General features: G+C 36.2%; 1 protein-coding gene across 1 annotated transcript; it reads right to left on the bottom strand.

Annotated features, from left to right (window-relative positions):
* Window positions 1-10: 10 nt before the first annotated feature.
* Window positions 11-692, bottom strand: LOC120859203 (olfactory receptor 4F3/4F16/4F29; the record flags this gene model as incomplete). Its single annotated transcript, XM_040235391.1, has 1 exon — window positions 11-692. A coding segment is annotated over exon 1 (682 nt), but the record flags the coding sequence as incomplete, so codon positions are not given.
* Between the last annotated feature and the right edge of the window lie 13,244 nt (window positions 693-13,936).

Genomic DNA, 13,936 nt, shown 5'->3' with positions numbered 1-13,936 from the left:
CCCAAGGAGCGTTTCCAAACAGTTACCAGGATGAAGATATAGGAGACGAGGAGTATAAAGAAGGAACTAACACAGATAAACCCACTATTCACAGTGACCATGAACTGAAGTCTGTAAGTATCTGTACAGGCCAGCCTGAGGAGCCGAGGGAGATCACAGTAAAAGCTGTCCAGTACATTAGGACCACAGAAGGGCAAATTCACAATAAATGCTAGCTGGAACAGTGAGTGGCTGACACCAAGGGCCCAGGCAGCAGCCAGAAACAAAATGCACATCCTTGGGCTCATGATGCTCAGATAGTGGAGAGGCTTACATATGGCAACATATCTGTCAAAGGCCATGGCTATGAGCAGCACCATCTCCACCCCACCGATGACATGGATGAAGAAGATCTGAGCAATGCAGCCTCCAATGGAAATGACCTTACGCTTTCTGAAAAGGTCATAGATCATCTTGGGAGAAGTGACAGAGCAGGCTCCCAAGTCAATGAAGGAGAGGCTGGCCAGTAGGAAGTACATGGGGGAATGTAAGTGAGGATCAGTGGTCACAGAAAACACAATGAGGATGTTTCCAGTCATGCTTGCCACATAGAGCACAGAGGAGAACACCAGAAGGAGCAGCTGGAACTCCCATGAATGAGTGAGTCCCAGAAACACAAACTCAGATACCACCGAGTGATTCCCTCCATCCATCGATCCAGCCAACAGGGCTGCCACTGAAATATTGATAAATATGAAAATGAAGAGGAAAGTCTGATTACGGAAATGATAATTTCTGATTTTTCAATGTCCTTATATTGAATGAAAAGTATGTAATTCTCCAGTTCATCAAATATACAAAAAAATAATAATAATTAACAGTATATCATCACAAAGTGTGGGCTACAACATACTTCAAACATCATCAATACTTACACTTCAATGCTCTGCTCTTAAATTAACACATTAAACAAGAACAAAAGTGTCCATGACTTCATCAGCTGTTTAAATCTCTTCTGATACTAATTATTCCACATTTCCAAAATATCCCATCATGCTTTTATGTATGTCTCATAATCCACTTTTCTCACAATTTACAAAAAGTAGTGATGAGAGGAAAACATTGACTGGTCAGTTGTCACCTGGAGTGAACGGGACATAAGACATGAATAGATACTGAATTAGGATAGACTGTAGATTAAGAAAATACTAGGATATGTAAAACTGAAGGCCCTGCAAGTACAACAGGACAGAAGTATGCAGATTCTAGTAAATAAAACAAACACAGTTTTCCATCACATTTTATCATATTCATGGCTATTCTGGGTGCCTCTAGTTTCCACATAATTTTTCATGGCTACAAATATCTAAACTGGACTCAGTACTCAGTAAGGCTTTCATAATGGAGCCTACAGCTGCTAAGTGTGAAAGGCTTTCTCCAGGTCTAATAAATGTGTATTTGAGGGATTTCTGCAGTTTCTGCTAAGGTATATTCCTAAAGTCACAGATGATGTAAAAAATCTCTGAAAACATTTGCTTTCTCTCCATACATGTGAAGGTACCGAGATCAGCACTTGAAATAGTTGCAATATTAAGTTGTAATTCATCAGTGCCTCATAGGAATATCAAATAGAAGTCACATTTTAGGAGGGCAAATAAGATTTCTTTTTGATCTTAAATCATACTATATATAAGGAGAAGGAAATGGCAACCCACTCCAGTATTCTTGCCTGGAGAATCCCAGGGACAGAGGAGCCTGGTGGGCTGCTGTCTATGGGGTCGCACAGAGTCTGACTCTACTGAAGCGACTCAGCAGCAGCAGCAGCATACTATATAAAACATGACACAGAATTTAATTCTTTAATACACATAGTATTTATATGTGAGGTGGAGTGAGCAAGACAATAGTGTTGTGTTTCTGTGTCCAGACACCCATCTCAATCACTCGCTGTAGTAGAAAGTATTCCCTGAAAACACCTACTAGATGTTAATTATTTTCAGACCTAATGAAAAGCAATAGAACAGCTATACTGATATCCATTTTTTGAGGTACAACTCCAGACTTTCTCATTCAAAGGGCCATCTGACTGATGCCCTCATTCACCCCAGTCTGCAAACCTGATAGAAGCTGTCACTATGTCTGGGTCACCACCACTGGCATGAATGTCCTTCTACTCTCATCTACATGCACTGACTATACTATCACATTCCAGTCCAATGGTCCACAGTTTCAAGGTGCACAGTGTTACCATAAACCTGAGGCCTGGAGTAGTGGGCAGGGAATAACCACTATATCCTGCTCATCAGAGCAGAGAGAATCAGCAGGGGACAGGACTGATGGAATGGATGTACATGGTGGGGGCAGGATGGGGGCAAGAAGCTTAGTAATAGTTGAAAAACCTTCAAAGCTTTGGTGAGGAAAAGAATATGTGCTCAGCGTGGATGGAAAGTTTTCATGGAATTATTCATGGGCCATTTTGTCCAAGGTGATTATCAATCACATGAAAAACCCCCAACCAGGTTCACACAACTAGAAGAATGGGGGACCAGAACCTAGAGCTCTTGACTCTTATTCCAAGAAAGATAGACTCTGGAGAAAATAATCAAGCAAAATAAAAATCCACAAAACACTATTTCCATACAATGTCCATTATTAACACTAAATTATATAATTAGTGTAATAATAAATAAAATATATAAAGTGAGTGCATAGTTAAAGATTATTTGACTAGTAAAATAGAAAATTATATTTGGGAAAGTGGTTTTCACTGTGAATATATTTCTGTACTGATGTGTCTTTTTTCCTGGTTATGCAACTGGTCATTACAACTGTAAAACACTTAAGTTGTTGTCTCTAAGGAGACCTTTCTTTTGCTCATCCTAAATTTTATTATCCTTAAAAAAGGTCAGTTAAACTCACTAGCTATAATGTAAACATACTAGCTATTATTGACAATTTTGTTCATAAGAACTTTTTTTTTACAAACTCCTGTAAATCAAAGAGCTGGGAAAACAGTTGAAAAAACATGAACACATAACAAATACTGTCTAATGTGCATATAACACATGTCAAGTGAATAGGAAGATAAATATTTGGAATGTGTTTTAGACATTCAATAATAGAAGATTACTAGTGTCAGCAAGAGCAGGTGGGGAAGGCCACTCCCAGGGTATAGATATTGATTTGACTCTATAAGAATTAGTGAAAGCTAAATAGAAAGAGAAAGAAATACCTTGAATTACATAATACCAAGGTGACTTTTAATATTACCTACCATTATTCATGTGTATATAGCTCATATTATATACCCAGATTCATACAGAAGTCAACAAATAGTGCTCAACTGTGAGATTATATTAACAACAACAGCCTTATTAAAGCCATGACTACAGGTCAATGATCTTTATTATTCTTTTTGGTTTGTTCTTGATTCTCTCCACCATCTTTTTCAATAGTTTCAACATGCTTAAGGGAAAGTGTCTCATTTTAAAATTTATAGGAGCATGATGAGTAGTCTCCCAGTGAGAAGGCACCTAAGGCTTCACAACGTATTTCTCATTGGGATTAGCTAACATTTCATCTCCATACCAATAGAGAGAAAGGAGAACAAATAAATTTAAAATATTTAAAATATCTTAAAGATGGGATAGAGGGGAAATTAGAAAAGATGTGCAAAATGACAATAAAGGATTTCTTTTTTTCATTGAGACTCAGTTGCTCACTTGCTGGGTAAGAATGACAAAGTTATCTGACCTCTCTGAGCTTCAGTTTTGTCATTATTAGCAAAGAGATAATAATACCTCCCTTGCAGGGTGTTGTGGGAAATAAATGATATATGTATGTAAACATACCTGCCTCAGTACCTAGCACACAGTATGACACAATAAATAGTACATATTATATAGTAAGGACTATTTACATCGTGGCTTTCAAAGATTGACAATATTCCCGAATATCTGAATCATTCATTATTCTAATGTATTGAACCTAGACGTTGTTTTTATAAATTTTTATGTCTACACTTGTACCCAATCACTTAAGTATATTTCCCAAATAAGACTCTTCAGGAGAGATATTAACCAAAGACTGCCTGAGGGATGCAGGAAGAAGCTTAGTGCTCTGCTTAGGCTGTGACCCTTTCACTACTGCCATCTCTATAATCCAAATCATAAAGTTCAGTTCCTCACATCAAAAAAGTTAAGTTTTTCCTGCACTTCAGACAATACTGGATATTTCTTTAATGTTTAAGGATAAAAGTGAGTCAAGAAGGAAGAAAGGAGAAGGGCAGTTGTTTTGAGGGATTTCTAAAGGCTGTGTCCATCCAGGAGAAGATATGTATTGAGGTGAGGCAAGGAAGCCAAACTATACAGTACCAGTTCTTCAGGAAAATACAATATTCTCCAAACTGCCTTTTCCATTTCAGTTCAGTTCAGTTCAGTCGCTCAGTCGTGTCCGACTCTTTGCATCCCCATGAATTGCAGCACACCAGGCCTCCCTGTCCATCACCAGCTCCCGGAGTTAGGCATATTGAATTCTTTAGTTTTGACCGCCAATTTAACTATGCAATTTGAGAAAACATAGGTTGTTTAGGCACATTATAAAGTCAGATGTTTACTTAAGACTAAAGTCTTGTGTTTTATTATCATTCTTAATTTCTCACTTATTTATTTGCTAATTTAAATGGATTTGCTTTCTATGTGCCAGGTCTCAAGAAAGGCCAATGTTGTACAAGTTCGATCCTTATCTAACATGTACATAAATACACATCATTGTGTGATGAGGTCACAGACATGGAACAGATTCTCTAATATATGAGAAGAGTGGGGAAAGTAACTACAATGATGAGAAAAGGCAGCACAGCAAATGTGACATTTGTGTATACCTTTAGAGATGGTAAATATCATAATACACAAACATAGGAACTAAAATTTCATTTAAAGAAGATGATCCATTGGATTGCAAGATCAAACAAGTCAATCCTAAAGGAAATCAACCCTGAATATTCATTGGAAGGACTGATGCTGAAGTTGAAGCTCCAATACTTTGATCACCTGATTCAAAGAAGTAACTCACTGAAAAAGACCTTAATGCTGAAAGATTGAAGTCAAAAGGAGAGGAGGGTGGCAGACAATTAGATGGTTAGATAGCATCACTAACTCAATGGACATGGATTTAAGCAAACTCCGGGAGATAATAGAGGACAGTACATAGGGTGGCAAGAGTCAAACACAACTTAGCAACTGAACAACAACAACAAAACATTAAAAGTAGGTAAGTTTGGTATTCATTGAGTTAACAGTGAAGCATGCAGTTTGTCTACAGCACAAATGTTGCTTTGGAGAAGAGGAGAAAACTGGTAAAGATTGGTTTCTGCCCAACACTGAGAACTAATCTATTTAAGTATTATTAAATAAGTGTAGAGAGACAATGAAGGATTGGGAGCAAGGAACTGATGATTAGGTCAGTCATTAGCGAAAATACTCCAACCATAACTGGAATAGGTCAATCAAAGGTTTTTAAAAAAAAAAAAAAACAATGGAGGTAGGGAATCCCTTAAGAAAATGATGAAATAAACAGATCAGGGAGGCCATGGAGAAACATCAGGACTACACAGTTTTATCTATAAGAATATAATATAGAAGACAGAAATACTGGGAAGTAAAAACCCAAAGGAATTGGTGACTGATTAAAAGTTGATGTGAACATGAAAGAGAGAAAAGTCAAAGATGACACCAAGATGTATGCATGAGTAGAATAGTCATGGATTCATTTATAAAAAGAAGATAGCTGGACATGGAATTTGTGATGATGGAGAAAAGAGATTATCACATTTACATTAAGCAAGTGACAGTTTCATGTGGCACACTGACAGTGTGAAAGGAAGCAAAGGAGCCAATGAACTAGGCAGAACAGTCATGGAGATAGGAGGACAATCGGCTGTGAGCCAGAGAAGCCAAAACACAACAGTGAATCAAGAACAAAGGATGAAAGCAGAACAAAAGGAGGCTGTCGAGAAATGCTATCGGTGAGATGTCCAGGTTGAAATATCAGACAGGATACATGGAAAGAAGCATAGATTCAACACATAACTGTATAGTAATCCATGTAAGTGTAATAAACGAACGTATAAGAGTGAGTAAGTTTTCTGACGGAAAGAGTATAGAGGAAAAAAATAAAAAGGAAATAAAGCAAAGATCCCACCATGTAGAACATCACACTGACAGTGTGAAGGAAGCAAAGGAGCCAATGAGCTAAGCAGAACAGTCACGGAGATAGGAGGACAATTGGCTGTGAACCAGAGAAGTCAAAACACAAGAGTGAATCAAGAACAAAGCATGAAAACAGAACAAAAGGAGGGGGTCGAGAAATGCTATGATGGTGAAGAAAGGGGGGTAATAAAAGGAGAAGTAATATAAGAAAACTGAGGTACCATCTGACATAAGTTTCTACTTTTCAACTGGGTGATTTCAGCCTAGTATTTCATAGGTACACATTATAAACATCAAATAGGTTCATTAAGGTACGAATAATATAATAGATGTGATAGTTGTTTAAGATAGAGTTAATGAAAGGTCCCCATTAGGGGCTGGATAACAAAGACTGCAGAGAACTTATAAGCTACTCTGTTGTAACACACACCAGCAATGCTCAGCAGCTTGAAATCAACCGAAAAAAACACTTTAACTATTAGGGTGAAAAGGGCTGAGAAGTGAAATGGCAAGTGAAGAAGGAGGTTACAAAGGTGTAAAAGGTTTCTGGTCATTGGACAGTACAACCAGACAGTCAAGACTGACCATAAGCCACAGGCCAGAAAGAAAAGCACATGAGACCAAAAACTAAATATTTTAAAATGAGGACAATCAGGTGGGAAACTTGTAGTCATACAATAAATTGAGTCTTCCATGGTATTCTTCTACAACTTTATTATCATTCTTTGAAGTGTTGGTGTGTACTTCCTCTTACTCATACCCTAACTCTGCATACACGTGAGTCTTCCTCATGAGCCTAATTCTTGATCCATTCTCCTTCTCTCGTGCCAGCCAAAAACTGCCACAGAGAAGGTTAACATCACCACAAGCTGAGGAAAACTCAGTTTTTGCATTCCTGGAACAAGAACCTTGGCTCAGTAATTTTCTCACTATGGATTTTACTTTTGGCCTTCCCACCTACCTGTTTTGTCAAGGGAACTAAGAGAACAGCATCATTAAGAATTCACATACATGTGTTCCCCATCCTGAAACAAATACAATATTGTAAAGTAATTAACCTCCAATTAAAATAAATACATTTATATTTTTAAAAAGATGGACATAAATAAAATAAATAAAGCAGAAATTTAAAACAGTGGGAAAAAAAAAGAATTCACATAGATATAGTTCTCCCAATCAACCAGATCCTATGCAGTATCATTACAGACACACAAAAATAGTTATATAAACAGTCAGAGCAACAGCTAATTATAACCCCAGGGGTTAGTGACCAAGTGGTGCTGCAGAAATCTGGGAATTATCACCTACAGTCGTTTTGGTTTCCCACTGCAGCCAAGCAGAGAAGCTGTTAATGATGAGAAATGAGACATTCAGGTTTCTTATGATAAACAAGTACTGACCATCTTTTAAAGCTACTTTAAATATTTACTTTATGATGATAAAAGTTGAATTCCAGAATAACACTTTAAATTGTCCTTTCAAATGTTGATTATCACAATAATATTCAACTTAAACACAGAATATATTGAGAAGTATGAAGAATATTACACAGAAATAAAACCACACAATAGTCCATGAAAAAGAAAGTGAAGAGAATATATAAGGAAATGAAATTTAAATTGACTTCAAAAAAATACTTTAACATATATTCTATTGAAGCCCCAGAACCATATTGTGGAGTAGATATAATTGTCACCACATAATCTCAGAAAAATTATTGATATTATACAGATATTATAAGGTTGAGCTATATATGAATTTAGGACTTTCTCAATTTTTTCTTCTCTTTCTTAAATTATAGAAAAGTCAATATTACCCAACACATTCATGAAGCACAGGATCTTGAATCCAAATTTCAGGCATGCATAACAGACAAAACTGTAGGTCGACCTCAATTATGTACATAAATTCAGAGTTTCAGTCTAAGATTCCAGTCTTGAGATGCTTCTCCCTCTCTTTCTTTAAATAATGAGATGAAATATAAATGTGAACTCCATTCTTACAAAAACCAGGAAATCTACCTACAGTTCCAAGGCATGACATGTAAAGTAAAACTACATGCCATAAACATTGAAATAGGACAAGAATGAACTCCAAAAGAAAATGCATGCCTCTAAAGATCTTGAATCAGTCAGGAAGTTCAGTAGTCTCAAAAAGAGGTAGCTATGTTGAGAATAAAACCAGTGATCTTCACGTTGAACAGCAATATCAGAATGTGTGAACCCTCACATTAGAAAGTGATGGGGTAATGGAACTTAAAGAGAAAGATACAGATACAGCACCTTTGAAATAGTTAGGTCATGTGTATGGCATGTCAAGGAGTAGGGGAAAGCATCCAGACAGCTGACAATTGCCATTACATAATGAGAAGAAACAGACAAATTATAAGATATGTGATATTTATTAACAAATATGACTCCACTCTGTGTCAGTAGTTATGCCAGCAGCCCAGGCTTGAGTCATACTAACAAATGAGAAGTATTTTTTTCCATCTTTATTTATTTATTTATTTTTATTTTTTATTTTATTTTTTGTGCTCTTTATTTATTATTATTATTTTTTTTTACTTTACAATATTGTATTGGTTTTGCCATAAATTGACATGAATCCACCGTGGATGTACATGAGTTCCCAATCCTGAATCTCCCTCCCACCACCCTCCCCATATCATCTCTCTGGGTCATCCCAGTGCACCAGCCCCAAGCATCCTGTATCCTGCATCGAACACAGACTGGCGATTCATTTCTTACATCATAGTATACATGTTTCAATGCCATTCTCCCAAATCATCCCACCCTCTCCCTCTCCCACAGAGTCCAAAAGACTGTTCTATACATCTGTGTCTCTTTTGCTGTCTCGCATACAGGGTTATCATTACCATCTTTCTAAATTCCATATATATGTGTTAGTATACTGTATTGGTGTTTTTCTTTCTGGCTCACTTCACTCTGTATAATCGGCTCCAGTTTGATCCACCTCATTAGAACTGATTCAAATGTATTCTTTTAAATGTCTGAGTAATACTCCATTGTGTATATGTACCACAGCTTTCTTATCCATTCATCTGCTGATGGACATCTAGGTTGCTTCCATGTCCTGGCTATTATAAACAGTGCTGCCATGAACACTGGGGTACACGTGTCTCCTTCAATTCTGGTTTCCTTGGTGTGTATGCCCAGCAGTGGGATTGCTGGGTCATAAGGCAGTTCTATTTCCAGGTTTTTAAGGAATCTCCACACTGTTCTCCATAGTGGTTATACTAGTTTGCATTCTCACCAACAGTGTAAGAGGGTTCCCTTTTCTCCACACCCTCTCCAGCATTTATTGCTTGTAGACTTTTGGGTAGCAGCCATTCTGACTAGTGTGAAATGGTACCTCATTGTGGTCTTGATTTGCATTTCTCTGATAATGAGTGATGTTGAGCATCTTTTCATGTGTTTGTTAGCCATTTGTATGTCTTCTTTGGAGAAATTTCTATTTAGTTCTTTGGCCCATTTCTTGATTGGGTCATTTATTTTTCTGGCATTGACCTGCATAAGTTGCTTGTATATTTTTGAGATTAGTTGTTTGTCATTTGCTTCATTTGCTATTATTTTCTCCCATTCCAAAGGCTGTCTTTTCACCTTGCCTACAGTTTCCTTTGTTGTGCAGAAACTTTTAATTTTAATTAGATCCTATTTGTTTATTTTTGCTTTTATTTCCAGTATTCTGGGACGTGGATCATAGAAGATTCTGCCGTGATTTATGTTGGAGAGTGTTTTGCCTATGTTCTCCTCTAGAAGTTTTATAGTTTCTGGTCTTATGTTTAGATCTTTAATCTATTTTGAGTTTATTTTTGTGTATGGTGTTAGAAAATGTTCTAGTTTCATTCTTTTACAAGCGGTTGACCAGTTTTCCCAGCACCACTTGTTAAAGAGATTGTCTTTAATCCATTGTATATTCTTGCCTCCTTTGTCAAAGATTAGGTGTCCATAAGTGTGTGGATTTATCTTGAGAGGTATTTTTTGAAAACAACATTCCAAAACTCAATTGCCTTCTATCATATATCACAATCACCCCCACCTCCTCCTCTTTCATGATATCCTTTCAAATATCTAGTGAATTAATAGATTAATGATGATAAAATTATATTTCATAGCATAATGATTCTATTATAAAATAATGATGACCTGTGTGAATATACTTCAATAAGAAAGAAAAGGGAAAATGACATAAGATAAACAGCAAACACATAATAGAAGATTATGCCATGAAGTAGTGAAAATTATAAGCAAATTTTCAATGAAAATGTAAAGATATCTTCTTTCTGAAATGACATTTAGAAAATATGAGTCAAATTAAATAAATGACAGAAAATATGAAGTGACAAAAAATAAACTGGAAATTTCAAGAAGTAAATAACAAAATGAAAGTGTGACAGAAATGAGGATCACTAACAGACTTGTTGGAAAACACTCTGATGCTGGGAGAAATTGGGGTCAGAAGAAGGGGACAACAGAGGATGAGATGGCTGGATGGCATCACTGACTCGATGGACGCCAGTTTGGGTGAACTCCGGGAGCTGGTGATGGACAGGGAGCTGGTGATGGACAGGAAGGCCTGGCATGATGCAGTTCATGGGGTCGCAAAGAGTCGGACATGACTAAGCGACTGAACTGAACTGAACAGAAGAAAAAAGTGGAAGCTTAAATATTCTAAAAAGAAGAATGGAGTTTAAAAGATTAAAAATATATATAGATTAAAATAATATCCAACAAATTAAAAATTAGTGTTTCTTAAAAAGAGTTCATAATGTTTAGTATAGAAATTATTCAAAATAAAGCAAAAGAAAACTTCTCCAAAACAAAAGATGCATTGAATTTACAGACTAAAGGGCTTCTCAGAAACCAGGGGGGGTGGAATATAGCATGGGTCACATCAAGGCAAATCCAACTGGTTATCAAACCTCATGTGCAGAAAGTAAAGAAACTTCAGAAAAAATATAAAGCTTAGGAAACAGAGTTCTCATGAGGCCTTACTGAAGAAAATAGAGAATAAACTTCACTATTCAAAAAATGAACACATATAACATGGTAACAGTAAATTATGAAGTTTAATATTAAACAGTCCTGGGAATCCTGAAGACTATGGTTAAAGAACAGAATACAAATGTTAAAAACTATGACACTATAAAGAGTAATTAGTTACATGTCAGTTATATATCAATAAACCTGGAAAGTATATTTTAAAAAAGAATAATTATATTAGTAAAAAAAAATTAAAAACAAAAATATTTCTACTGAAATATTCTGATTTATCTTTCACAGTAGGAGGGATTCAAAATTACTTTAAGGGTGAATAATTATTATTTTAAAGTATAGAGCTAATGATTAAAAGAACTAAGAATTAAGAAATCAAATAAAATTGAGTGATGAAGTGGAAAAGAATGGGGGGGAGATAAAAAGCATGTATACTAATTTCTACTATAGTGAGGAGCCATTTCCTTCTCCATTTCCTTCTTTCCAACCCAGTGATTGAACCCGGGTCTCCGGCATTGCAGGTAGATTCTTTACAATCTGAGCTACAAAAGCCCATAGTAAGGAGTCAATGGGTACTATCTTTGAGGTTACACAAAATTACAGCATTACCTATGTTATATACAATGAGTAATTACAACTAAGTATAAACCTTCAAAGTTATTAAAAGAAAACACACACACAAGGAAATAAAACATCATATAGAGAGAAATTTTAAACACTAAAAGTATTCAAAAGGATGCGTAAAATTAATTCATTTACTTATCCTAATATTTATTGACTACCCCATTGCCAGGACTGTGCCCAGTGCAAATGATTGATAGTTCCCCCAACCTGAGGTTTTATATACTAGAGCCAGAGGCAGATATTAGTTAAACAACCTCAGAAACAAATGCAAAGTTGCAAACATGAAAATTACACTGTGATATTGTAATAGAAGGATTTGATGTAAGCAACAAAGTCAGTAAAGATTTCCTGAAGAAGCAACTGGAGCTAAAATCTAAATGATAAATAGATGTTAACTAAGAATGGAAGACAAAAGATTCTCTGAAAGGGGAACAATCTGTGCTTCCCCTTGAGGCCAGAGAGGGCTCTGGGAGTGAAACCTGGAACTACACTGAGAGAAAATGAGGGGAGATTTATACAGGATAAGGCTGAGATAAGTAGGGGGATACTGTTTCTAGGAGAATGAGAAGACAAGGAAAATTTAAAATCTTCCTCCAAGGAGGGTGATATGAACAGACTAGATATTTATGACTATCACTTGGATCCCTGTGTATAGAGTAGGTTTAAAGGAATCTGGACTGGTTGTTGGGGCTTCCCTTGTGGTTCTAGTGGTAAAGAACCTGTCTGCCAATGCAGGAGACTTAAGAAACGTGGGTTCCATCCCTGGGTCAGGAAGATCCCCTGGAGGAGGGCATGGCAATCCACTCCAGTATTCTTGCCTGAAGAATCCCATGGACAGAGGAGCCTGGTGGGCTAAACAGTCCATGGGGTCACAAAGAGCTGGGCACAACTGAGTGACTTAGCACACAGCACACAAATGGAAAAAATAGGCTATACTGGACTTATGACATTTGGCAAGCACTGGAAACTCATGTTGGATTTTTTACAGTGCATTACAAAAAGTTCTATAAATTTGCATTGAAAATATTTGATTCATATCTCTCTCTAATTATATCTCCTCCAGGCCATACATCTTGGGGTGCTTCAGTGTATTCTTAGAAACAATTCCAGATACAGAATAAATACAATGCCATATATAAAGAGAAATGAATAGTTTTAGGAGACAGATAAAAGAATGAATAATTGGTTCATGAATATACCTATATGTGAACAGTAGGAAACCAGTAGTGTCATTTGTTTAGGCTTCATAAATCTTCCCAACAGGGTTTATGTCACCAATAAAAAATACTGGTAATTAAGAGAAAGAGTAGTGAGAAAAGAGGCAGAAGACAATGAGGCCAGAGAGACTGGTATTTCCTTAGTCTGAAATCAGATACTTTGCAACTTGTTGAGGGAGAATCTGAACAGAAAATTTTCCTGCTGAAGAAGATATCTATATCCTCAAAGTTACAAAGAGATAATTCATATAATAAACCTGAAGGACTTGAATGAAATGTATTTTCCAACTCACCAAAGGAATGAGAAAAAGACCCATTCTTGGTAAATGTGGAGATTATCAATGGAATAATTAGCATCTTGTTTACTTCAAGATGCAGATTATGAGTAAATATATGGACAAATTGAAACAATTATCAGTTTAAAATCTAGAAAGAAAAGAGAAGTAAAGAAACTAGCTAGAAAGAAATGATTATAATTAGAACAGATGTGTGTAATCCCATATAAATAAACATAAATTTTGAATTAAGGTTTTATTTGTCTAAATGTTTATTCTTTTTAGGGAAGCGAAGCAACTTATAGAGTGTGGTAATACTCTACTTATGAGCTAATGAATTAGAAAGAGCTAATTTCATAATACCAGATACAGGCAACATAATGATCAGGATAAAATCCTTTTAATATCATTTATGAAATCTTCTTAAAAATCACGAATGGCCTGAAAGCTCTCTTCATTGCTACCTTCATCTCTTTGTTCCTGAATGTGTAGATGACTGGATTTAAAAAAGGAGTGAGAACAGCATCAGAAAGAGCAAGAAACTTGTCCATTTGGGAATTGGGGTGCGGCCATGTATAGACAAACATGGTTGGACCAAAGAACAAAATAACCAC

Source organism: Oryx dammah, unplaced genomic scaffold (genome assembly GCF_014754425.2).
Source record: "Oryx dammah isolate SB20612 unplaced genomic scaffold, SCBI_Odam_1.1 HiC_scaffold_214, whole genome shotgun sequence".
Classification (NCBI taxonomy): Eukaryota; Metazoa; Chordata; class Mammalia; order Artiodactyla; family Bovidae; genus Oryx; species Oryx dammah.
The sequence above is the reverse complement of the archived record's forward strand: the minus strand, read 5'-3'. Positions and strand labels throughout refer to the sequence as shown.